Source organism: Sturnira hondurensis, unplaced genomic scaffold, assembly GCF_014824575.4.
Source record: "Sturnira hondurensis isolate 20B ecotype Veracruz unplaced genomic scaffold, ASM1482457v3 Scaffold0004474, whole genome shotgun sequence".
Taxonomy (NCBI): domain Eukaryota; kingdom Metazoa; phylum Chordata; class Mammalia; order Chiroptera; family Phyllostomidae; genus Sturnira; species Sturnira hondurensis.
In genome coordinates, this window is record NW_028077105.1 from 3,525,332 (window position 1) to 3,551,251 (window position 25,920).

General features: G+C 36.0%; 1 protein-coding gene across 9 annotated transcripts in view; it reads left to right on the forward strand.

Moving 5' to 3' along the window:
* The first annotated feature begins 1,913 nt into the window (after positions 1–1,913).
* BCLAF1 (BCL2 associated transcription factor 1) overlaps positions 1,914–25,920 on the forward strand; it is a 28,432-nt gene continuing 4,425 nt past the window's right edge. The window contains exons 1-11 of one of the 9 annotated variants that reach the window (XM_037045688.1): positions 1,915–2,041; positions 6,255–6,356; positions 8,295–8,406; positions 9,333–10,238; positions 11,955–12,101; positions 12,264–12,433; positions 14,659–14,764; positions 15,767–15,851; positions 18,350–18,525; positions 19,689–19,869; positions 20,969–21,115. In XM_037045688.1, coding sequence (XP_036901583.1) covers positions 8,303–8,406; positions 9,333–10,238; positions 11,955–12,101; positions 12,264–12,433; positions 14,659–14,764; positions 15,767–15,851; positions 18,350–18,525; positions 19,689–19,869; positions 20,969–21,115 — 2,022 coding nt within the window. In that variant the 5' untranslated portion in view covers positions 1,915–2,041; positions 6,255–6,356; positions 8,295–8,302. Of the gene's footprint in view, positions 2,042–6,254; positions 6,357–8,293; positions 8,407–9,326; positions 10,239–11,435; positions 12,102–12,263; positions 12,434–14,658; positions 14,765–15,766; positions 15,852–18,349; positions 18,526–18,658; positions 18,822–19,688; positions 19,870–20,968; positions 21,116–25,920 lie in introns of those variants that run through there. The other 8 variants (XM_037045687.1, XR_005066429.1, XM_037045684.1 and 5 more) reach the window with 8 other exon arrangements.

Consider the following 25,920-nt stretch of genomic DNA (forward strand, 5'->3'; position numbering starts at 1 on the left):
ATTTACAGTAAATTATCTATGACACATAAATTAAAACTGGTTTACTAATTAATTGAATGTAAAATATTTTTTTCAGGATTCTATTTGTGTGTATTTTATTAGTAAGCTTTTGTAAACAAATATAAATTTGTTTACAATTTATATTTCTTTTGGGGAAAATTTTCTATTGTGTTAAATGGGCTCTTGATTTTTCCTCTATGTTTTTTAAATGTTATTTGTATTTTCAACAGGAAACACAAGTTTTATTATGAAGAATAATGGAGCTGTAATGGTGGAATTTCAGGTTAAAGTAAAATATGACAACTCAGTGAACACGCATAAAACATGATCTAAATTCAAGACCCTCCAATTCTAGAAATTTGTAAAATCAAGTATATATCAATGAACCCGGTTTCAGAGAAATTTGTTTCTACCTCAGGTTATTTAAAATTACTGTTCAAGTGCCTCTGAAGGGTGACTTATTTTCAATGCATTTGCAATAGAATTGCAGAGAAAGGTTTTCGAGATAACATCCTAGGCTGCAAGTCACTCGAGTCAGATTTTGGTGTATTTTGAACAAAAATAGATAAGCGCTGTTAGCTCTAAAGGGGTCCCCCCTCCCCTCCGCCCAAATGCATGCATCATAGTAGTCATAATGAGCCATCAATGACTAGTTTTTATTTTTCAAATATAGTCCATCCATTCTCTGTCCACTGAACACCTACTGAATGCTTGGGATTCATCGACAGAGCACAAGATTACTGCTCCCGTAATCTGATGGTGGTGGTGGGGTGCGGGGCAGCCCGTACAGGAAGAGAAAAACCCGTAATTCACGCCAGGAAAACGAGGTGCTTTTTCTGGTTGAGTTGGTAAAATGGATCGCGAGGAGAATGCCCTAAGCACAGAGTTTAATTTACAACCAAGGCCAGATAATGGATTGGCAGAAGGCCTGACAGAAGACTGGTTGCTAATCGCAACCTTGAAATCCTTAAGGTACTTTACGTCCCTAAACATCAAAGTAATAACGGTGTAGGCCCTAAGGAAGAAAGGGCGGCTCAGAGAAGTATTAATAGAAAATGTGCTATTGCTTTTGATATCCTGTCCAATTCCAAAGTGGCGTGCCTACGTACAATCTCCTATTTTTGGCAGACCACGCTTTGTCGTTTTTCGGCCGGCACAAACGATTGGCAAGCTTCTGCTTTATGTTTCAGCCTAGGCCAATGTTTCGAGGTGCCAAGGCGGAAAAACTTGGACAACGTCGCGGGGAAACAGGCATCCGAGACGAAAACCGCCAAGACCGCCCAAGTCCCTGGGGAGTTGTGTGGCCAAAGCTCCGCTAGAGGGTAGCAGAATCGGTCAGACGCCACTCGGGAAAAGGTCTTGCTTAGATCGTGGCCATTTTTATAGCATCGAAGTGCGTTTGGCACTTTATCACGGCGCAAGTGTAACTTCCTAGTTGACAGTGGGGCGTCCAAGAAGGAATTCAGTGCTTCTTGACGTAGGGAGACGAGCTGTGCTAACGGAACCTCTTCTTGAATCCCGGGCTTTTCCTAAGAGTGCAACTGTGTTTTTGGTTCTGGCTCGGTCTGAGTCGGCCCCCAAAAGGAATGAATTACACGAGCAAAAAAAATGGGGACGAAAGATGGGGTCAAAGGGCTCCCTCACAGTCAGGAAGCGGAGCCAGCGAATCCCACCACGAGGCCAAACGACTAAACGCCCCTAGCAAATCACTCCGCCCCACTATCCGTTCGCGCCGAGGCAGCTGATAAAGGCCGAAGGGAGAGGCCGCCAGCACTTCGCGCGAGACCAGCCACGCGACTTCCCAGAAGGCCTCAGGAACCATCTTAACAGCGGCGAGGGAGCGGGTTTAGGGCGGGAGGGTGGGCGGGGCTTGCCCGGTTATTTAGCGGCACCACAGGCCACGCCCCGAATCGGAAGTGACGAAAATGAGCTAGCGCGTCGAAGATACCTCTATGGTTTTCCTCCCGTTCTTGAGTCGGGAAATGGCCGCTGTGTAGTTACAACGAAGATAAGTCCCGGGAACCGTCCTTCGTGGTGTCAGGTAGGCCTCGCGCGGCATTCAGAGTAGTGAATTCACTCAAAGGTAGTGAATAGAAAGGGCAAATGGATATTGTTAAGCCTTTTGTGGGTGGCGGCGACCCGAGAACCCAGGAGACGTTGTGCCGTTATTTATGCGTTTCTCCGTCAGCTCCGCTCAGGTTTTTGAGACACTAGGGCCAAAATTTTGGGGCAGGGGGAGTGAGCAGTGAGAACGGTCCCGGTGCTGTGGCTCCGAACCTGGTGGAGACCCGGAGACCGCGAGGCCTCTTCGTGCGCGTGCGCATATCATCCTCTTCAACCCTTCCCCCATTTCCTCGGCCTAGACCCCTGCGCGCGCCCGAATGAACGCTGGGCCGGCGCACGCGCGCTTCTTTCTCGGTTCCCCGCTTATAGCTCCCGGCGCTGTGAGAAGTTCAGCAGTTCTCTTAGTTGGCCGCGATCGCCACCGTTTTTCGCCTCATTAAAATCTTTTTCCCCGTTTTAACGCTCCCCGTCGGCTTACACCTCATTTTTGTTACTCTGGTCGGTGTAGGATGCTGTTCTGTCCCACGTAACTGAATTCCGAATCCACCCCGAGTCCTTGGTGTTGGGGGAAAATTTCTCCGAGGTTAGTCTTCTCGGGTCCCCTTGGCAACTCAGTAGCAACCCACTGTTTTGGAGGAACGGCGCACTAGTTACAGCTTCCTAGAATGGGCGGCGGGCCTTAGCTGATTTTGTGAGTGGTTCTGCGACGACGGGGGCCGGAAGGGCAGTTCTCCAGTAGTACAGGCGAAGCCATGTCCGTGCAGCAAGCGATTTAGCCCATTATATCGTGACAGTAATGTGGTAGCCATGATTGGTGGCTGCGTTGAGATAAGGGATTTTGCCCACATTTTCGTCAGCGTTCCTAAGTTGGCTTTATTTGCTTTTTTAGATTTGTCTTATCAGAATCAAGTACATCTACTTTTGTACATCAAACTTTTTTACAGCGTTTTAGAATTAGAAAAAAAGAGACCAACGCTGAATACAAGCATGACCAAAACTGATGTAAAGAGATTAGCTACTTCAGACAGCAGCTTTTGCAGCTATTTTGGAGAATTAAAAAGTAGGACAATTCCTTATACCTCTTATGAGTCCTCTTTTCAGGTAGAGTCTAGTTGGAATCAGTTGAGCTACTGTTTATACAAGAACCTTTACATAGGAAGAACTGCTACAACCTTATTTGTGTTTCTATCTTATCCTACCCAATTCAGGATAAAAAATTTGAAGGGAAGGATTGTGTGTAAAGTAATTCAGGGTGGACCAATTTAAAGTCTGTCTACCGATGGCTTGTTGTTATCTTGTTTTAAGGTTGCCATACTTCAGTGTTTTTACGTTGTGGTAAACATTGGAATCCCCTTAATTCAGATAATTAAAATGGTGGCAAAGGAGATTTAGATAGAGATGATTATTGATTGGGAAGAACAGTATTTTAGAACTTGGAGAAAGATCTGTAAAAACTTAGCAGTTGGGCCCTGGCTGGTGTAGCTCAGTGGATTGAGTGCGGGCTGTGAACCGAAGGGTCACGGTTCGATTCCCAGTCAGGGCACATGCCTGGGTTGCCGGCCCGGTCCCCAGTGGGGGACCATGTGAGAGGCAACCACACATTGATGTTTCTCTCCCTCTCTTTCTCCTTCCTTTCCCTTCTCTCTCTAAAAAAAAAAGGAAATAAAATATTTTTTAAAAACTTACCAGTTGGTAGGCTCAGTTCTAGTTGAATTTATTCACTGACTTATGTGGGTTAGTTGTACTAGATTTTTCATGAGAACACTTGTAGAAATGGAGAAAGCTTTTCAGTTCTGCAAAGAACTTTGGATTGGGAGAAACTACTTTCAAAATAATTAGTTGAACACTAGCTGAATTCTATGTCATTTACAGTGATTTATTAACAAAGAAATAGAGAATCAAGACATCCAACCTGTCTCACTTAAAATGCTCTATTTCTACCCCTAGAATAGTAGTGCCTGGCTTGCAATAGGCACCTTAAAATGCAAAGGAATTCTGAAAGCTTGGGGTTCTCAGCATTTGGAAGATGGGGTTTATATGTAGCATGTGAAATTATGAGAATAAAATGACATGATTTTAAAGTCAGCACAGTTCTTGGCACATGGTTGGTATTTAGTTTGCCTTGATTTGATTTGTTTCTTTTCCTCCCTAGTTTGTTTTTGGAGGGCAGGGATCTCTTACTTACATAGTCATGTCTCCATAATGCACTGTGCTTTGTACATAGAATTGCTTTTTTTTTTAAATAACTGAGTTGATTATAGTTCTTTACTGACTATATTAGATATTTTAATAGAAAATGTTAAATACTTGTTAAATGTTATAATTAAATGGTAAGTAAGCATTGTGTGTCATTTTGCATATGATCATTGAGTTCTTAGTATGGCTACTTGAATATATTTATAGATTGTGTTTGAGAATATGTATCTCCTAGTCAAACAGCCTACAGACCCTCTCCCCCTCACTTTGCTATTTCTAGTGTTTATTTTCTTGAAACTTCAAAAAAATCATGAGAGATTTGGCAGTTCTTGTGTGGATATATAGAAATTAAAATTAGCCTTTTGGGTTTGTTAGCTAAAATGAAACTAGTATCACTTCTAGCAGTAAATCTCAGTAGTATTCGACTTCTAGGTCACAATAAAGTTTCATAACACATCAGTTTAGAAGATTGGTTTTTCAGCGGACTTGGGGGAGTTAATATTTTTAAAACTATAAGTATACGTGTATTTTAGAAGTTGTTTCTGATCTGTGACCTTTTGTATTGCTACTTTTTACTTTAGGGTGTTTCCCTCAATCACTAGGCTCTTACTCCTCCTTCCTAGCTTGAACCTTAAATCTTACTCTTACTTTCCCCTCCTCTGGCAGTAAGAGCATGGATATTTGGGGGAAATTGTTCTTGGTTTACCAGTTTAATGTTACATTTTTTCTGCTTTGTAGTCCTAATTTCATTGCATTTTTTATTTAAAATTTTATTATTTATTGTTCAAGAACTGTTGTCTGACTTTTCCTTCCACCACGCTCCCCTCTTTGGCTCTTTATACATGTTCCTTTATTGCATTTTTTAATTGGATGGATTACTTTATAAGATATCATATTGATCTTTTATAAGATTTCATATTTGATTTCGTATTTTTTCCCATTTAAGCCCATTTGTGAATTCCTTGAGTATAGGCATGTAATCAGTCTTATATTTCTTAGTTTAGTTTTTGCTCCTTTAGTCTTTTTTGGTCTATTCTTTGCATATAATTGGTAATAACTGAATGTTACAAGGCTAACCATTTCAGTATTGATAACTGCTTAATATTTTGTGCAAAACTTAAATAAACTCTTAGTAAATTAATTTAGGAAGAATATTGACTCTCAGTCAATACTTTTTTAATTTACTGGCTGTTCTGGTATTGGAGTGTCTGCCATACATGTGTCAAATTACTTTTAGGCACAAAACTTTGAGTTACTGTGATGTTTGTTGTATGTTTCACCAAAAAATCAGTTTTAGGTGAAACTGAACTGTGTGAAAGGAAGTGGCTGAGAGAATAAGATAAATAGCAGAGCATTTAAATGAACTCATTTTAGATAAATTATAAATTATAGCATTAAGAATTTTAATTACATATATCTGGCCCTGGCTGGTGTAGCTCAGTGGATTGAGCACAGGCTTGCGAACCAGAGGATTGCGGTTCGGTTCCCAGTCAGGGCACATGCCTGGGTTGCAGGCCGGTCCCCTGTAGGCCAGTTCCCAGCAGGGGACGCAGGAAAGGTAGCCGAACATTGATGTTTCTCTCCCTCCCTCCTTCCCCTCTAAAAATAAATAAAATCTTTAAAAAAAGAATATTAATTACATATATCTGACAAAGATGGCATTGTGTTAGCCACTTCAGAAATTTTCTGATAGTGTGACAGCATAGCTTAAGTTTTGTAAAGCCCACGTTGCTAAAATTAGAATTCAGGTATCTAATTAAATTAGAATTCAGGTTTAATAATAGACCATTGCATTCTGATTAGAACAAAAAAAATTCTTTAGGTTTATGGTTAAAGTTTATTTCCTAATTCAGTGTTCCCTTCCCTGAAATCATTTAATGCCTTTATTAAGAGTTTATTGCAGTGCTGGGTATACTTGTTTATTTTACTGGCTGTTGTAAACAGTGTGTATTTAATTTATCATAAATCAAACTTGTATTTTTTATTTTTGCTAGGAATTTGAATTTAGATTTACTCTCTAAGACCATTCTCTCCAGGAAGAATTTACACTATCACAAATACTTCACTTGATTGCTTGATCCTGCATAAAACCCAAGGTACATAGTATTCATTTTTCTTGTTTTCACTTGGGCTTATTTAAAAATTGTGACTGACTATTAAACTCATGATTCAAGTGAATGGTTAAAAATGATGTAGTCTGAAGTTTTTTGGTTTTGGTAGCTTATATGAAGTAAGCCAGATTTTAAAAGTTAGTTTTAGGAAAAAGATTCTCTTTATCTCTCCTGCTTCTAAATTGTGTCTGCTTCTATTTCTATAGACATATCTATTTAAAGACTCAGAACACACAAAGCTATTTAAAAGTAAAGCAAGACAAAATAATCTTGCTTATTTAACTCGTCTTCCCTTATTTATATAGGAGTTCCATAACTTAGCTTTTTCTTCTCATCATATTAGTGTTAATGTAGTTGAAGTTGATCGCTTACTATGTGCTAAATTTTCTGTTAAGTGTGTTGCGTGTGTCAACTCATTTAGTCCTTACTACAATTCTGAGGAACATACTGTCTGTGTATTTCTTACTTAGACTAAAGAGTGAGAGAAGACAGAGCTGGTATTTGTCTGTTTGAGGATGGTTATGTTTTATTTTGAAATAAGTATTTGTCAGAAACCTCGATTTGTCATTTATGTTTTTTGATGAGGAAGAATGCACACATTGTCATTACTTTTATCTATAATTCAACTCAACTGAGTACTTTTAAATACTATTTCATAATACCGAGTAAAGTCAAGACAGGTGAAATAAGTACCTTCAAAAATAGTTGTAGGAGCCCTGGCTGGTGTAGCTCAGTGGATTGAGCGCGAGCCTGCGAACCAGAGGATCGAGGTTCGATTCCCAGTCAGGGCACATGCCTGGGTTGTAGTCCAGTTCCCTGCAGGCCAACTCCCAGCAGGGGATGCACAAAAGGCAACCAAAGATTGATGTTTCTCTCCCTCTCTCCTTCCCCTCTAAAGATAAATAAATAAATAAATAAAATCTTTTAAAAAAATAGTTGTAGGAGAAATGGTTTAAAATACAGCAATTGCATGCTGTTAGAAGTTTAGCGAGTCACTTTTATAGAAACAATTACTAATTTTCAGTAATGAGTTAGTGCAAAATTTGGAAATTATAGCAGAAATAGACTTCGGAAATATGTGTAAATAAATTTTTGTGGAGAGTGGATTTATAAATCAAGTAGTATTGTTACTGATTTCTGGGGTCTAATTAGATACCAATTACATTATATTCTAAATAGTGTTTAGAATACTAGTACCCAGTTCTTTTTTCCTTCAGCTCCAATTTCTTTCCTGCAGCCATCTCTCCAGTTTCATGTTCTTACCAGAAAGCTACAAGGTAGGCTAGGCACTGATATGTCCATTTTTAGTCTGCAGTCATGACTATTGAGAGTAGAGCCATGACCTCAGCTGTTAAGAGATTTAGTGGCCTTTATTATACTAGAAGACTATTCATCATTCCAAGCAGTATTGTATGCATGAAGTAGTCAATTTAGACCCATTTCAAAGCTATGAAGCATTGTGATGACAGTCTGGTAGGTTTAGCTTTCTTTAGTATTAAGCCACTTGTATTTTCTTTGTTTCAGATCTCTTAATCTGTAATACTTTGTTGTTACTTATCTTTTTTATCAGAGAGGTAGGCATTTGTATTGGGTATGGAATAACATCTAACATTGCTGCAGTCATTCTTGATGTCATTGCTCTTTCCGACTTCTGCAGCTGCTGCCTTTTTTGGATTGAGGCACATAGGTGGGGCAGTTCATAGAAATTTTCTTTTGTGTCTTCAATATGTACAATACTTTTCATGCAGGTGAAAAATACAGTTTTTAGTTAGGAATAATTGTCCGGCTTAGTATTTACTTAAAAAGAATGATGATGAATAATATCCTTTGAGAAGGGTATCTTGTAAAGTTTGAAAATAAATTATATAATGTGAAACTTGTTCAGTTATGTTGTGATTTTTTTTTTGACCTTGTTTTACTAGGGAAAAAAAATGGGTCGCTCCAATTCTAGATCACATTCTTCAAGATCGAAGTCTAGATCACAGTCTAGTTCTCGATCAAGATCAAGGTCACACTCTAGAAAGAAGAGATACAGGTGAATTACCATGCTTTTAAGTCTCAATAATGATAATCATTTCGGCTAATGCTTATGGAATGCTTACTATAATGGTACATTGTCAAATTTATTAATATTTTATTCTCAAAAGAACCCTGTCAAATTCATCTATTGTTACCCTCATATTAGAGTTAGAGAAATTGAGAATTGTCCAGGTTGTATGTAAGCTAGTAAATAGCAAGGCATAGATTAGAATCCAGCTAGTCTAACTCTACACCTCAGATTCTTAATGTACTGTGCACTAAATGGTGGGTTTCTTGTATTTTACTATATGTTAAGAGATGAACTGGGTAAGGTAACAATTATGTGGCAGTAAGCAATCTGCATATTATTTTACAGTTGCTTACTATTTCTGACTCAGTCTTCATAAGTTTAATTCTTTTGTTAAAAATGATTGGTTGTCTTTCTTTAAATAGTAATACATACTTAGCATAGAGAATAGAAACCATAAATTGAAAATAAAAGTAAGCATACTTTATTGAGAATTAATACTAGGTTATGGTTTTTCCTGGATTATTTTTTAAGGGTAAATTTATATTATGTGTGCGTTTGTCCACTGGTATTTCACTGATGGGTATTCTGTGCCATTAAAAATTCTTCTATCACTTTAAGTGCTTGAATAAATATACTAGAATTTGTCATTACGTTCTGTTGGATATGTCTTTTCCCCCCATTTTCTGTGCCTTCATTTCCAAGGCCTTTAATTTATTCTCTCAATATTCATCTTAGAAATGAGACTTCCTTCATTGAAAACACTAAACTTTTGCTGTACGAATTGTTTTTAATATACATTTTTAGCTTTGACAATTGATACACTTGTTACAGTTTAAACTTAGAGTGTTTAGAATGGTAGGATGGAATAGTTTGTTTTGTTGCGTTGATACTTATTTCATTTTTAGTTCTAGGTCTCGTTCCAGGACATATTCAAGATCTCGTAGTAGAGATCGTATTTATTCTAGAGATTATCGGCGAGATTACAGAAATAATAGAGGAATGAGACGACCTTATGGGTACAGAGGAAGGGGTAGAGGGTATTATCAAGGTGGAGGAGGTAGATACCATCGAGGTGGCTATAGACCTGTCTGGAATAGAAGACACTCGAGGAGTCCTAGACGAGGTCGTTCACGTTCCAGGAGTCCAAAAAGAAGATCCGTTTCCTCACAAAGATCCCGAAGCAGATCTCGTCGGTCATATAGATCCTCTAGGTCTCCAAGATCATCCTCTTCTCGTTCTTCATCCCCATATAGCAAATCTCCTGTCTCTAAAAGACGAGGGTCTCAGGAAAAACAAACCAAAAAATCTGAAGGGGAGCCCCAAGAAGAGAGTCCATTAAAAAATAAATCACAAGAGGAACCGAAAGATACATTTGAACATGACCCGTCTGAATCTATTGATGAGTTTAATAAATCATCGGCCACATCTGGTGATATTTGGCCTGGTCTTTCAGCTTATGATAATAGTCCCAGATCACCCCATAGTCCTTCACCAATTGCCACACCACCTAGTCAGAGTTCATCTTGCTCTGATGCTCCCATGCTTAGTACAGTTCACTCTGCAAAAAATACTCCCTCTCAGCATTCACATTCCATTCAGCATAGTCCTGAAAGGTCTGGGTCTGGTTCTGTTGGAAATGGATCTAGTCGCTATAGTCCTTCTCAGAATAGTCCGATTCATCACATCCCTTCACGAAGAAGCCCTGCAAAGACAATCACACCACAGAATGCTCCAAGAGATGAGGCTAGGGGACGTTCCTCATTTTATCCTGATGGTGGAGATCAGGAATCTGCAAAGACAGGAAAATTCTTGAAAAGGTAGGAATTAGAGGATTTAGGTTAAAATAATAGTTCTTTGAATTCTGTTTGTATTTCTTGTAAGACTTAAAATTGCATTATAATGTATATTTAGCTCTTTTTGCTTGACTTCTTTATAAATTAATTTCAAGTTGGTTTCACTCATATCTCCCTAACTTCGGAACTAAGTGCTTTAATAGAAACTTAATTTATAGTTCTTTTAGTTTTATCTATTTTTAGTAAGTTCAGTTAAGAATGTAAACAAGAATTGAGAAGGGTAAAGCATGTAAACTGACAGCTTTACATGTAAAAACAAAATATTTTTAGAGGTTAATTTTGTAGTATTAGAGCTTTGGAGCTTATTTTGTTTTCTTCAGCATTATAATGTGACCTATATAAATAATGCAGTTCTATTTCATGCTCTTGTGTGGTATTATAAACAGTCCAGCTGCAATATTTTAATAAATCTGCCTGACCATAGAGAAGATAATGGTATTTTTTACTGACCTAGTGACGTTTTAAACATATTTTGATTAAATTGTAATTTCAAATGTTGCTAAACTCTTTGAAAACTTTTCTGATGTAGTGTGATCAACTTAAAAATAAGAAAATAGAGCAAGCATGCTATTTGTGGTATACAGTGTTGTGCAATCTAGAATTAATTTTTTTATTCTAATTGATTTCTAGTTTGTACTTAATTCCAGAAATCATTATTTTCTGTAGCAAAGTATTTATGAACTATTTTATGATTCAGATAGAATATTTAGTATTATCAACTACATTAAAGTCCAAGTTTGTGAACTCTTCTCATATTAGCAAATAAGTAAAATGCAAAATTTCGTGTATAATCATAAGTAGAATTCTAATAGGTAAAGTATATTACTTACTAGTGGTTTTTAGCCTTAAACTTAAGCTATGTTGCGTGTTACAGCATCTCTGGAAATTTGGGTTTGTTAGTGCAGAATTGTGAACTATGACTAAATAGAACAGGTTTTGAGAATGGCTTTGCTTTTTAAACTTCAGAAAGTCTGTTACATAAACTTATTTAAAAACTCAGTACATAAGTGCTATTTAAAAAAAGGAATCTGAAAACACTTTCAGTAGGTTTTTTTCCCTCTCGTTACTGGTCCTGTGGTATTGGTCAGCACAATTAAGTATGCAAATTATCCACAGTGAATGCAATCCAGAGTTACCATCCTCTTCTTTGCTTATTCACAGGTTCACAGATGAAGAGTCTAGAGTATTCCTGCTTGATAGGGGTAATACCAGGGAAAAAGAGGCTCCAAAGGAGAAAGGATCAGAGAAAGGGAGGGCAGAGGGAGAATGGGAAGATCAGGAAGCTCTAGATTACTTCAGTGATAAAGAGTCTGGAAAACAAAAGTTTAATGATTCAGAAGGGGATGACACAGAGGAGACAGAGGATTATAGACAGTTCAGGAAGTCAGTCCTTGCAGATCAGGGTAAAAATTTTGCTACTGCATCTCACCGGAATACTGAGGAGGAAGGAACCAAGTACAAGTCCAAAGTTTCACTGAAAGGCAATAGAGAAAGTGATGGATTTAGAGAAGAAAAAAATTATAAACTTAAAGAGACTGGCTATGTAGTGGAGAGGCCTAGCACTACAAAAGATAAGCACAAGGAAGACGACAAAAATTCTGAGAGAATAACAGTAAAGAAAGAAACTCAGTCACCTGAGCAGGTAAAGTCTGAAAAGCTCAAAGACCTCTTTGATTACAGTCCCCCTCTACACAAGAACCTGGATGCACGAGAAAAGTCTACCTTCAGAGAGGAGAGCCCACTTAGGATCAAAATGATAGCCAGTGATTCTCATCGTCCTGAAGTCAAACTCAAAATGGCCCCTGTTCCTCTTGATGATTCTAACAGGTAATTTCACATTGAAGCCCAGTAAATAAAGTGGCTTTTAAAATGTGGGTGGTTAGTTAATATTCCAGTTAATTATTGTATTTTCTGAACATTTACCATTTTCACATTGAAACCAATGGTATATTTTGTTTGTGTGTGTGTGTTTGTACCAATGTGTTCCAGACCTGCTTCCTTGACTAAAGACAGGCTACTTGCTAGTACACTTGTCCATTCTGTCAAGAAGGAGCAAGAATTCCGATCCATCTTTGACCACATTAAGTTGCCACAGGCCAGCAAAAGCACTTCAGAGTCATTTATTCAGCACATTGTATCCTTGGTTCATCATGTTAAAGGTATGTTTAGTATTGTGTATTAAATTTCTCCTGCAAATAAAAAGAAGATGAACAGCTGTGTTTAGTAATCAATGTACTCCGGGGATAGCAGGTACACAGACATTGTTAAACATTTGGGAAAAACGGTGTTTCATGAAAAGAGATACCAGTCTTGCTAGCAAGAAGATATTTATATAAAGTGACTGAAATGCTTAGAGTTAAAACATACCCTAAAAATTTACAGCATAGTAAAATGTAGATTGATTTAATGCTAAAAGTCTTTTTGAAATGCGCCATTATATTCTATTTGAAGTACAGAATGTTTATAGATTTACAATGTCAAGCAGTATTGTTACTGAATATTACTAAGAACTTTTCTCAACTTTAAAACCTGAAACCTGTGGGAAAACTATTAATTTCCTGTCTTGTTTTCTTTTCACTTAGTTTGTTATATAATACTTTAGCTTGTTTACTTGATAAATAAACCAGAGAAAACTGATAGGATTTTTAAAAGGGAAATGAGAAACTTAATCGAATATTAGATTAGTACTAATTACATGAATAATGACTAATTAGGTTAATGATATGAGATTTCTTTAGATACTGAAGATGATAAAGGGTGTTTATGTCAAATGAAGCATGATGTGTTCATCAGGATGTCATTCTTGTTACAAGTTACTCATTATTTTCAAAAGTTTAGGGTACGAGTTTTTGGGCAATTATGTTTTTTTTGTTTTTGTGTTTAAAAGGCAGCGTACTATGAAGTAAGTAGGTTCTTAAGCTCAGGAATCTCCATGGCTGTTGGTCTTAAAAGCCATTTTTTAAATCAAGTTTGTCTTTTGACGTGAGAACAACTCATTGTAATAGTCAAAACTCATGATCAGCAATTCTTTATGCACTTGATATTTCAAAACAGTGAATAATTTCTTTTTGGACTGTAATTACTTAAATGTGGTAATGAGTTTTGTTATTTGGCTATAATTAGAGTGAACCTGTTCATGACCATATTACTGTGGTACATAAAACACAGAACATTAACATTTTTCTTTTTTCACCTTTTTTTGACCTGTCTCCACATTTTAAAATTTATTGCTAAATTTTGAGATCAGGTTTTGAAACAATTTTTTCTTTTTCATTTTCTTTTTTTTTTAAGAACTGTTGTTATGTTTTGTTATTGGTATTGTGCAACCGATCTGAACAGCTCTTTCTTAATTTAGAGCTGAAAATGCCCAGTGATGTTTTCTTTTTCATTGTAACTAGGTCCTGGAATATGTTTTGAAATGGCAAAATCCATGTTTCAAAGTAAAATAGCTGTTGAAAGATACAGGCAAAGTTGAATCTTCTGTCTTCCTGGCAAAAATGGCATAAAAACTGAGTTGCTAGCTCAAATTCCTGGGTTTCATGGAATTATGATTGAGGCACTACCCTTGTAGTGGCCGTTTCAAGTTTTAATGATTGGTTATGAGACATGTGCTGGATATTGGGCGGTAAGTTGACAAAGATGTATGTTGACCTGTTAAGCAGATAGCTTGCTTCGTAATGTAACATTTCATCACTTTATACGTCTTTGTATTTTACATTTACAGCATATCTTGAACTAGTTTAAAAATTAATCAGTATTGATATCACTATAATTTTTAAATTGTTAAAAGAAAGACAGGGCATGAACATCAGATGTGCTGTCAGGTTTGCCAAGATGCCAGGTTTTGGAGTAATTAGTGAAATTTCATTGATTGAAGAAATATTTCTAATGGGAATAGCAGTATTCCATTTTTTCTTAAATCCAGTTTTTGTTGTCAGTGTAGTTCTTGATGAAATAATTTTATTAGTTTACTAAAATCAGCTATGTAGTTACTTCAGTATTTTTGTTTTCTGCAAATGTAGTTGAAGTAAATTCATTTGTTCATAATGGCAAGGTATATAAGGGTATTCATGTATTGTTTTCTGTTTGAGGAAGTAGTGCATTATAGAGATGAATTAGAGACTCTTCAGTTTAATCTAGTTATTGTTTTTGGATTGCATGTAGTATTGTCAGGGACCTGTGAGAAACTTTGCATCAGTTTTCTGTTGAGGTATGAGAGTTATATATAAAAGGGGCAGGGTAGGAGGACCTCTTTGTAACACTTGATTCTCTTCTGCTAGGTTTCTTGAGCATTTTTATTTTCTTTTCACCTGCCACATGCCCTTCTGTCACAAATGAAAATTCCTATGTAACTAATTGGGCAGTATTTCTCCTAAATCAACAGAGCAATACTTCAAATCACCTGCAATGTCCCTAAACGAGAGGTTCACCTCCTATCAGAAAGCCACTGAAGAACATAGTACCCGGCAAAAGAGCCCAGAGATACACAGGTATGTGTACTATTGGATGGGCATACCAAAATGTTATTTTGATAGGAAGACAATGTTTAAACAAATTGTACTGGAACTACGCTATCATCATTATACAAATGAACTTTGGTTTAATTCCTGATTTATACCTTGAGTAAATATGTTTGTCACTTATTTATTTTTCTTTTAATTTAAACTGGTTGTTAGAATTTAAAATACTCTTGTCACACCCCTGTATGGAATTAAAATAGCTAACACATTTGTTTTCGGGGAAGGGGTTGGATCCTTAGAGTAACCCTTGAATTAGTTTAATTCCAATATGTTTATAAAATAAAAGTGCTCTGTGGAGAGGTAGACCTATTTTTATGAAAAGATCATGAATGTCAAAGATAAGTATAAGTATTCTCAAATTTTGCCTCTGCATGACGTTTCACTGCATTATGATGAACAAGTTATTTAGTTTTTTTCTACCTACAAAGTAAGATACTAATGCCTATTTTGCAGGGTAGTGGTGACAGTATTATTGATTATAAAGTATGTAACTAAGTACTTGTTACATTATAGATATGGTTTCAGTGGTAAGTAAAAGTAATGGGAAGTTGCAGTTGACAGCGTAAAAGCAAGGAGAGGCACAGAATAAAACTAAAGGTCCACTGAATATTAAAAATATTGGAGACTTGGGAATAAATGATCCTATTCATGTTTTCATTGGGGATATTAAGTATATTTGTATTATAATTGTATAATGGTTGACACTTAAAATTTAAAACAGATTTTTCTTTTTTGATTAAAATAAGTTTGATATTCTAAAAGGTCAGGCTTTACATAAAAATCTGGTTGAGACATTTTATTTTTAGTGGAAGTAATTTTATTAATTGTCTATTAGTAATTAGACTAATTACTATGTTAAAATAGTCGATCAGTAGAGAAATAATGGTCTAGTATTTTCTTTACAAAAATGAAAAATTATCATTGGAACCATTAAATTAATGTGACTACAAATAGACTTTATTTTACATCAAGGAGAATTGACATCTCTCCAAGTGCCCTGAGGAAGCATACCCGTTTAGCAGGGGAAGAGAGAGTTTTTAAAGAAGAAATTCAAAAGGTATGTTTAATGGGAAACTTTTTTTCACGTTAAGTTCAGCTTTGTCAATGATATGTATGAAGCATAGTTTGTCTAGGCAAAACGTTTACAGATATCTTCTATTTTTAACTTGTGAATGTACTATACATATATACTTATATATATGTATACATACATATATACTTATATATATGTATACATACATATATACATACATACATATACATACATTGTTCCTTTCTAGAAGAAATTAAGCTGACACTATATTGTATACTAAGTCAAGTCAAGAGTAATTTTTTTTAGCATTTTTATGACTTTATTTGAGCCAAACTGTTGCCAGATGGCAGAGAGCAGGACCTCAAATGCTCCCTAAATCAAGGGTAATTTTTTTAAAATGCTAATGAAGGGAAGACATTACTTTTAAGAGTAAAGAATGAATGGGTAGACAAAGGAAAATTATAGAAGCAGTGATACAGATTATATTAGGGTTTCAATAAACTTTTGAAGGGAAATGAGCCAGAATAATATTTCTTGATTTATGTGTGCTTAAATTAATATCTCTAGGTTCTTCACAGAAGTAATCCTAGTGCTACTGGGCATTTTTGATCTGGACTAAGAAATAAACATTCTAAGAACTGATTTACAAGTGAACGTTTGGAACAAAAGTTGTGTCACTGTTAGAATATTTGTGGACTTGGGGGGACGAATATTTAAACTAGAGGAGCCTGTGAATGACTGGCTTCGGGGGAGCTGTGAGAATGAAGTTCAGTTGTTGGGGGGCTTTGATATACTCTGATAATTCAAAATTGACATTTTCTAGGTAGGCCAGTTATGTGACAGGCCATAAAAGCTTAGTTAGAAGTATGTAGAGAAAAGTAGAAAGAGATCAACTGTTGTAATGAAAAGGTTAGGTGGCTTGGAAGTACTGCTTTGTTCCAGTTTTGGCTGTCACCAAATACTGTCTCTGATACTTGGAAAACATTTAGCTTCTTGGACGTTGGTTTTCCAACCATAAAAATGAGAATACATCTGTTTTGGAGAGTCGTTGAACAATGAGATTATTATGAAAACGTTGGTACTTTTATTACTAGAAGCTTTTATTAACAGTTGTGTGCAACTATTTAAATATAACTTACTATATAGGAATTTAGAGCTTAGAAAAAAATGGTTTCTTTGCATGGAGCATTGATCTTGGATTCTGAGAAGTAAATACTAATTTGGACTTCCACTTTCAGTACCTAGGATTCAGTGTCGGTTTTGTGTTACAAACAGTTCAGTCTATACTTGTGCCCTGACACTGAGTATTTTGCTTCCCTAATTACTCAGATTAGATTTTGATTTGGAAGAGAAAATAGTGGTTACTAATGGATGGATAAGAGGATATGACATTGCTTTTTACCTTTCATCTTCCTATCTGAATGAATAATGAACATATGTGTAATATACATATAGCTTGGAGTTTGTATACACTACTTTTCACTTTCCTTAGCTTGTTACTTGTGGGGTTGGTAATACCTAGGTGAATAGGAAGTTTTTTGTTCTTGATTACATTTTCTTGGTTAGCCTGGGAGCACATAGGTGAGTAGTTTTCATTTGGAGATATATTTATACTTTCTGGTTTATGAATGCTTATGAATATCATAGCTAGACTTCCCAGTACTATTTATTGCTGACTATTAGCAAGGATGTCCACATTATTAGCATCTTACTGATGTGTAATTTTTCTTCATTCCTAGATTCCTCTTTCCATCTTCCTAAATTATATAGTATTTGAAAAAGCAATGGAACAAGAAGGAGGTGAATTGTGACCCAGTTAAACTAATGTCCGTTACAATACCTGAATTGAGAAAGGGCAGTATATGGCCTAAGATACTGAGTACAGGATTGGGAATAATGTCATTTTGGCTTTGTTTCTACCCTTGTTCAACTTCAATTGGTTTAATTAATTATTATTCCAGTTGCATGTTATGGAAATTATAGAAATCTTACTTTAAGTGGTTTTTATTGGGTTGGTCAACTTCTTTGGAAAGAGCTTTATGATAATGAGACTTAAGTAATTAGAACCATTACTTTAGGATACCTTAACTGTATAGGCAGATGGCTATACCACAAGTATAGATTATAACCTTTGTCATTGTTTAACTACCTTTTAAAAATGCTATTTGTAATGGTGAGGGGTGATAATGAGGATTGCTGAGCAGAAAAATAATTATCATTTTACTGTACAAACGTTGATGGATTGCTTTGAACAAAAACATAGGATGTTTTCAAGCTACTAGATTTAATAACTTTCCCAGTCTTGCTGCACTTGTGTACACAAATATTTAGTAAAAACAATCAAGTACATTTTATTTTATTTTTTTTACAAAAACTAAATGTAGAAGTAGTTTATGATCCATTTTTTTTCTGATCATAAAATGTCACTTTAGAAACTGGTATAAAATTTGGCGCTCTCTATATATATATACGTATTTTTTTAATATCACCCCTGAAATTTATTTTATATCTGTCTTTTGTAGGGAGACAAAAAATTAAGGTGTGATTCTGCTGATCTTCGGCATGACATTGATCGTCGGCGAAAAGAAAGAAGTAAAGAACGTGGGGATTCCAAGGGCTCCAGGGAATCCAGTGGGTCAAGAAAGCAAGAAAAAACTCCAAAAGATTACAAGGAATTCAAATCTTACAAAGATGACAGGTAATTGTTAAAACTGTCTGAATTAGGTTTTAGCTTCTAATTAGCCTTTAATAATTGTCAGCTTAATTGCTTTCAATTTTGACTGTGTAATCGAATGTTTAAATTTAAACAATTAAAATTATTTGTTTTACAGCAAAAATGTATTTGTCTTTTACACGGCTTATGGTGGATGAGGACAAAAACTTTGGAATAGCAAGCTAACACTGAAAAAAAAAATGACAAATTAATGTGTCCTATTATCCAGGCTACATCAGGAGGTTGGACTTCAATGCAGTGCATTTCTAGAAACAGTTTGTGTAAGAACTTTGGTTCGTTATGCTTGATTCCGCACTTTTTCAACTCATAACACCCAGAGTACAAGAATTTTAAACTGATTTCTAGTGGTTTAACATGGGAGAGATGGGGGGGGAGGAAGGACTAGTTTTTATGAAATAGCAATGTGTATTAGTCTTTCAAAGTAATGTTTCCATGGATACTGTTAGCAGTGGTAAGAGTTATCGCAGGTATGACCTTTTCGGGTGTTGGATTAGAATCATGTAAAATTGATCACCATAGAGTCAAAAAAGTAATAGGAATGTTAAGTATCATAGATAATTGTTTTGCGGGGTTTTTTTGTTTGTTTGGTTTTTGTTTTGGGTTTTATTTATTTCCTATTTTTTTGGTATTAGGTAAATGAATTTTACTTGTGTTTTTTATTTATGACTGGTATTTGTAATGTCATGTTTTTTTATTTCTATAATGGAGTTATGGCCCAAACCATACCAACTGTTCTCACCCATGGTATACAGACTTAAGTCATTTTGAAACTTGACGTTTAAGAACATTCTTACTTTTTCCTACTTTTCTTTTTCTTTCCATAAAATAACAAAAAAATAAGTTAAAAATATTGAAGAACTGAACCTCGTACTTGAAGTTTCCAGACTGCTAGTTTATAACTGGCAAGCCATAGTATGTTTTTCAGTAGTGATGTAAACCAAATATTGAAGGTGAATGGAAATAGACTGTCAAAGTTTAACACCCAATCATCTTAGTTATGTAACCATTTTAATAGGGGATAGTTTTTTGACTTGAAACATATCCCTCTTATTATAAGATTCAACAAGGCCTTCATCTTTTTAAAGATAGCACATATGTTTTTCTTGTTTTCTTTCTTTATTTTTCAGTAAACATAAAGGCAGAGAGCAAGATCATTCTCGATCTTCATCCTCTTCAGCATCACCTTCTTCTCCCAGTTCTCGAGAAGAAAAGGAGAGTAAGAAAGAACGAGAAGAAGAATTTAAAACTCACCATGAACTGAAAGAATACTCGGGCTTTGCGGGAGTTAGCCGACCACGAGGAACCTTTGTAAGTAATAAAATTGTCTGATCATTTGCTAGGACTTGCTATATGAATGGGAAGTTAAATGATATGATTTAGACACTCTGTTATGTGATTCATTATTCCTGCAGTTAGAATTAGCCTTGAAAAATGAAATGGTATTTGAAGTGTTTTCTTCAATAAGAAAGACATTTAGGGGGAAGGAGGAAGGGCCAGAGCTGAGATGATGCTTTTTTTGTACATAGAGATGGGGGGCGGGGGGCGGGATTTTTGCTTAATTAAAAAAGAATAAGAGAAATGCATTTTGAGACCTAGAAGCATCTATATAAACTAGATACATTTCTTTGGAATCAGTTACCATACATAGTGCTTAAATATCTAAGAGTCAAGGGAAGTTATTAAGATCCACTTTTTAAATTACTTAGTTTTGAAAGATTATCTAAAAACAGTTTTAAAAATCTGCATGTTCATCTCTTGTATTATAACATTTTTTACCCTGTTCTCTTCAAGTCCTTGTTTATGTGTGTATTAATCATAGAAATCATAACTTTCTATTCTGCATAGCATACATATTTCCCTCATGTTTTAATAAATTTGTTTTAATTACTAATTTAATGAGTTCATAGTAGCTCATTTTCTTCCTAACTGTTTAATTTTTAGATTCACATTTCTACCTTGATTGAGTTCCAGTTGGTTATTACAGAGTTCATTGATTAGATCATTTGGGAAACTGAAGAGCTTTGCTTATATTGTGATAGGTGTACTTGAATACCTGGCTCCTATGATAATTGAAGTAGACAACTCTTTTGGCTAGTCAGAGGGAAAATAACTAATTAGATTATTTTTAAAAACTATTCCAGGCCATGAAAGTGTAGTATTCTAACACTTAGTTTTTGTGCATTTCTTCTTAACTTCACTTTCAAAAGACAGGGCTTTTTGTTTTGTTTTGGTTTTTTTTGCCTGTGATATGAAATGGCCACCCTTTTCCACCCTCAGTAGCTGTAAATTGGGATTTAGGAAGAAAATTAGGGCATATGTTTTTTTGTTACTTCAGTAAAATTTTAGTTTGCATGCAACTTAAATGCCTTTGATTGCATTACTAAACAACTTTGTTAATGTTAATCAGTTTCGAATTAGAGGCAGAGGAAGAGCCAGAGGAGTTTTTGCTGGGACAAATACTGGTCCAAACAACTCAAATACTACTTTTCAAAAGAGACCGAAGGAAGAGGAATGGGATCCAGAATATACCCCAAAGAGCAAGAAGTACTTCTTGGTGGGTGTTAGAAATCTGTGTTTATTTGGTTTGCATTAATTTTCAAAGCATACTGGGTGCAGATATCCACTACTATGATAAGATTTCACTGTAATGTGGGCAACCTTTTAAAAAATTCATTACCCAGACAATTTGAAGTTTTGAAAATGTGGGTCCCTTTAGTCCTGTTTGTACTTTATTGACATCACCTGTGGGCTGATCAGGGTTATCTAAAAATATACCTGATTTGATAGCCACATTCAGTGAAAAACATTATGTTTTATCTGTCTGTAAGACAGTGATACTGCAGAGCTTCTCATAAAGATTTACCTACCATCATCACAGGCAATTGCTTAAATGAAGGAGAAGAATTCTACATGTAATGAAGGATTTCAGGGAGGCTCTTAACTTTGATTGGAATGAAAGAAGGATGAAAAATGTCATGGAGAAGTTGTTAGATACACTAATTTGATGTTTCCTTGTGATGCTTTTCTTTTCTTGGAGTAGTTTTCTAAGGCACGAAACCAGAGAAGTTGGGTCCTGAATGATTCACTAGGTAGTGATGGAAATCTTACGCAGTTCATGGAGGAAAAGGGTCTGTCCTGTATTATAGATGCAGACTTAAGGAAATACTGAAACTGTTGCCAGAAGTACAGTCATACCTCGGTACTTGACGGTTTCAGAACTCGTCAAACCCTGTACTCGTCACATTTTGATAAGAAAATGTTACAGCACTCGGGGATTTGCTCGGAACTCATCATACTTGCTAGAACTTGTATGAGCCATTATGCTGCCCCACAAGAGAAAATGCTCTATGGTACTTGTCTGTTTTGGCACTCGTCACGAGTTTTGAAATGATGACAAGTACCAAGGTACCACTGTATTCATTTTTGTCATAGCTTCTCAGGAAGTCATGCTTCAGAGACTAGTTAAGACCTAGTTTTGTTGAAGCAAGCAAGAATATAATACTGGCTTTACAGAATTGTATCTTTTCATTTGGCTTTTATGAATATATACAGGGTGGGGCAAACGTAGGTTTATAGTTGTGAGTATGTAGAACAGTTTATTCTGGTATTAGTATTTATTTTTGTATTTCCCGTAGGATCAACTGTACACCTCCTTTTGCTGCTCTCTGTACTTGAATGAGCATGAATTTCCATGGCACATCTAAGTTAGAGGATAGAGCTGTATTCTGAATGAAGTATATTGATATTTTGTTTGGAGAATGGGCATTATACTTATTTTTGAAATGCGTTCCCATTTTCCTCTTTTTTGTGTGAACTCTAACCACCAAGAGTCCAAAGAAGTTAAATTTTCATACAGTGCATTATGATAATCACTCAACATATGCTCCTGTCAGGAGAGATTTATGCTTGAATTGCTTCAGTTTAGTCAGGAAGGTGAAAGGCTTTTCATTCAGTTGTAGTATAGAGTAGTTTAAAAGATCTGTCTTGTTTTTGATTTAAGAAATTATGTATTAACAGCCTGCTAGTTATACCAGATCTGAAGAATGGGAAGACACATATAATTCTAATTTTTGGCTTAGAGACTAGTAATGGAGAAACAAGCATTCAAAATATGTATTGTGGATTTTCTCCAAAGAAGGGAATGGTGGGTTATTACAAAGGGAAGAGTGATTAGGAGAAACTTTGTAAAGGACCTTGGCTCAAATCTTGAGCTTAAAAGATAGGCAGGTATTCTCTGGGGAGCAGAAGCACTGAAATACCCTGATACAGAGAACTCCAGAACTCAGATGTGACTAGATGATTGTTACAAGGTTGGGAAAACTTAGCAAAAGCAGGAGTTAAGTTGTGGAAGTATGGATTTAAAACAGTTTTTAGAAGAATTGTGGTTGTGGGAACAGATACATCTGAGGGATACTGTCTGAGTAAAGGAGCTAGATTTGAGACAAAAAAGTAATGGTTATGAGGACTTAACTCAGGGATCCACTGGTTGGGTGTTGGTAGTGAGAAGAAATTCTCTAAGATATAGGGGATATAGGGGGAAGATGCATACTTGAGATTAAGTTCTGTTCCTGAAATAGCAGAAGAAATCATGTAGAGATACACAATGCATACTTGCTAATATATGGTATAGAAAGAGAGACAGAAATGTAGGAGCCATGTTTTTACAGGCCATAGCTAAAGCCATTATAAGATCACTCAGAAGAGAAGGTGTTGTTAAGCTGACTTTGCAAAGATGCAGCGAGGATTGAGTGATGGTAAAAATGCCAAAGAGTAGATCAAGTGTGAAGGATCAAAAAATTAAAAGGGAAATGAGAGGTTCGTAGATTTTTAAAAATACTTGTAATGTTTTACAAATACTTAATGTAGGCCAGACTTTCATTTATCTCTGGCATTATTTCATAACCTGGTATCATATTTTTACCTTGAATTGGGACATAATCATTTTAGGTTGGCCTGTAATTGGATAGCAGTTTTACTAATCGAGTGTTATTTTAAGAATTTAGTCACAAGTAGTGGTAACATTTTGTATGTTGCAGTTCTGTGTTATAGTTAAAAATTTTCCAAGCAAAAGAAGATAAAAAATATTAACAGTGAAAGGACAGCAAACACACAGTTATTAACAACCACACCTAAAACAAAAGCAAACCAAGAGGACAGCTAGATCAGGAGTGGAACCATAGAAATGAAGAACACATGGAGGGTTAGAAGCAGGGGGGTGGGAGGGGGAGAAGGGGGGAGAAGGAACAGAAAATACCATAGATGGTAGGTAGAAAATAGATAGGGGGGAGGGCGAGAATAGTAGGGGAAATAATAGAATCTAAAGAACTTGAGACACGTGGTTATAAACTAAGGGGGGGGAGAATGGTGGGGGAGGGAGTGTGCGGGTGGAGGGGAATGAAGGGGGGGAATAGAACAACTGTAATGGTATAATCAATAAAATATATAAAAAATAAAAAAAAGTTCCTTTCTGTATTAAGCATACAGTGTGCATTTGTCACAGTGATGCACTAGAAGTGATGTTCACCAGAAGTAAAAATAGCATGTTAATAAATACATTTATTTCTTAAAATCAATTCCCCAAAATAATACTTTTTTTCTTAATGAACCAGTGAAATAACTGGTTTTGACATGGATATTTAAACTTAAAAGATTTTAGCCTTGGCTGGTGTAGCTCAGTGGATTGAGCGTGGGCCTGCGAACCAAAAGATCGTGGTTCGATTCCCAGTCAGGGCACATGCCTGGGTTGCAGGCCAGTTCCTAGCAGGGGCCAGTTCCCAGCAGGGGACACATGAGAAGCAACCATGCATTGATATTTCTCTCCCTCTCCCCTTCCCTTCTAAAGATAAATAAATTAAATTAAAAAAAAACAAACAAAAGATTTTGCAGTAAAGATCATTGACTTCTTAGGCAGCTAGCTTTGAGAATGGAAATATAAACAAAAATATAACTTGGAGGAAATGAGATCGAAAACTATAATCATTCCCCTAGGTCCTTTCAGAATAATTTACCCGCCTGGAAGTTTTGTCATGTTAATGAAACAGTACTTAGTAATAATGTTGATGAGGATATATACTATGCTGTGCACCATTATAAAATCCTCTTGAGGCCATTATTTCATTTTTACAAATGAAAAACAGTGAGGTATACAGATATTGAGTGGCTTGTCCAAAGTTAAAAGTTACATGGCTAGAAGAAGGAGGGTCAGAATTTGAACTCTTGTATGGGCTCCAGAGCCTGGGTTTTGCAAGCAACATATTCATCCTTCCAGTTCAGAGTAATAGTAATGTTTGTTGCACTCTTCTGAATTTTTCCATCCTAAAACTTGGATTTATGCAGATTCTGTAATGTTTTCAATAATAAGTATTCCAGGAGAGATAATAGTCTTAGAAGCTGAACTTCTCTGGAGGGGTGAGTATATGAAGTTGGAGCAAGTGGTAGAAATATGCTGTATTAGGCAAGTTCTCAGTGCTGAGTTGATACTGTATTCTGAGAAAGAAAACTCCTAGTGGGAAAGGGGTTCAAGAATGGAGTTTTAGCCCTGGCTGGTGTGGCTCAGTGGATTGAGCGCTGGCTTGCAAACTGAAGGGTCGCTGGTTCAATTCCCAGTCAGGGCACATGCCTGGGTTGTAGGCAAGGTCCCCAGTAGGGGGCGTGTGAGAGGGAACCACACATTGATGTTTCTCTTGCTCTGTTTCTCCCCTCCTCCCACCCCCCCCACCCTCACCTCCCCATCTCTAAAAATAAATTTAAAATGTCTTCTTTAAAAAAAAAAAAGGAATGGAGTTTTAATAAAATTTAACACTTTGAAGCTTGATCATTCTATAGAGAAAAAATAAGGGGGATACAGAAGATCTTGGTTCTAATTATGGTCTCATTTTATAACATTTTTGACTGTATTATATAGATCTAACTTCTCTGTCCCTTTATTATTTCTGAAGTAATTAATTTTTAGAAGTTGTAATATTAAATTGTGGGTGTTAGAAGTTGAGGATTAAGTTAGTATGCTTAACATCAAAATGTCACTTAGCTGCCGGGATAACCTCCGAAGTACATAGCATAATGTTGTAGCCATTTTTTTTTTACCCAGTTTCATATGATTATGCATGTAAAAGTAGTGGTTTAACTCTTAATGTCTAGCTTTGCCACTGCTTTTTCCTGTTTTCTACTTCTAGCTGCCTTGTATGTAATTTTTTATTGCCACCAGGATTCCTGGGAAGTGTATTTGGTGGGTGATGTGGAAGAAGAGGTAGTGGAAAGGACTACTGCTATGGCCTTGGACAAGTGACTCAATTTCTCTGTGCTTTAGTGTTTTGGTTTTTTTTTTCCATTATCCAAAGGGGGATTAGTAATAGTATTTTG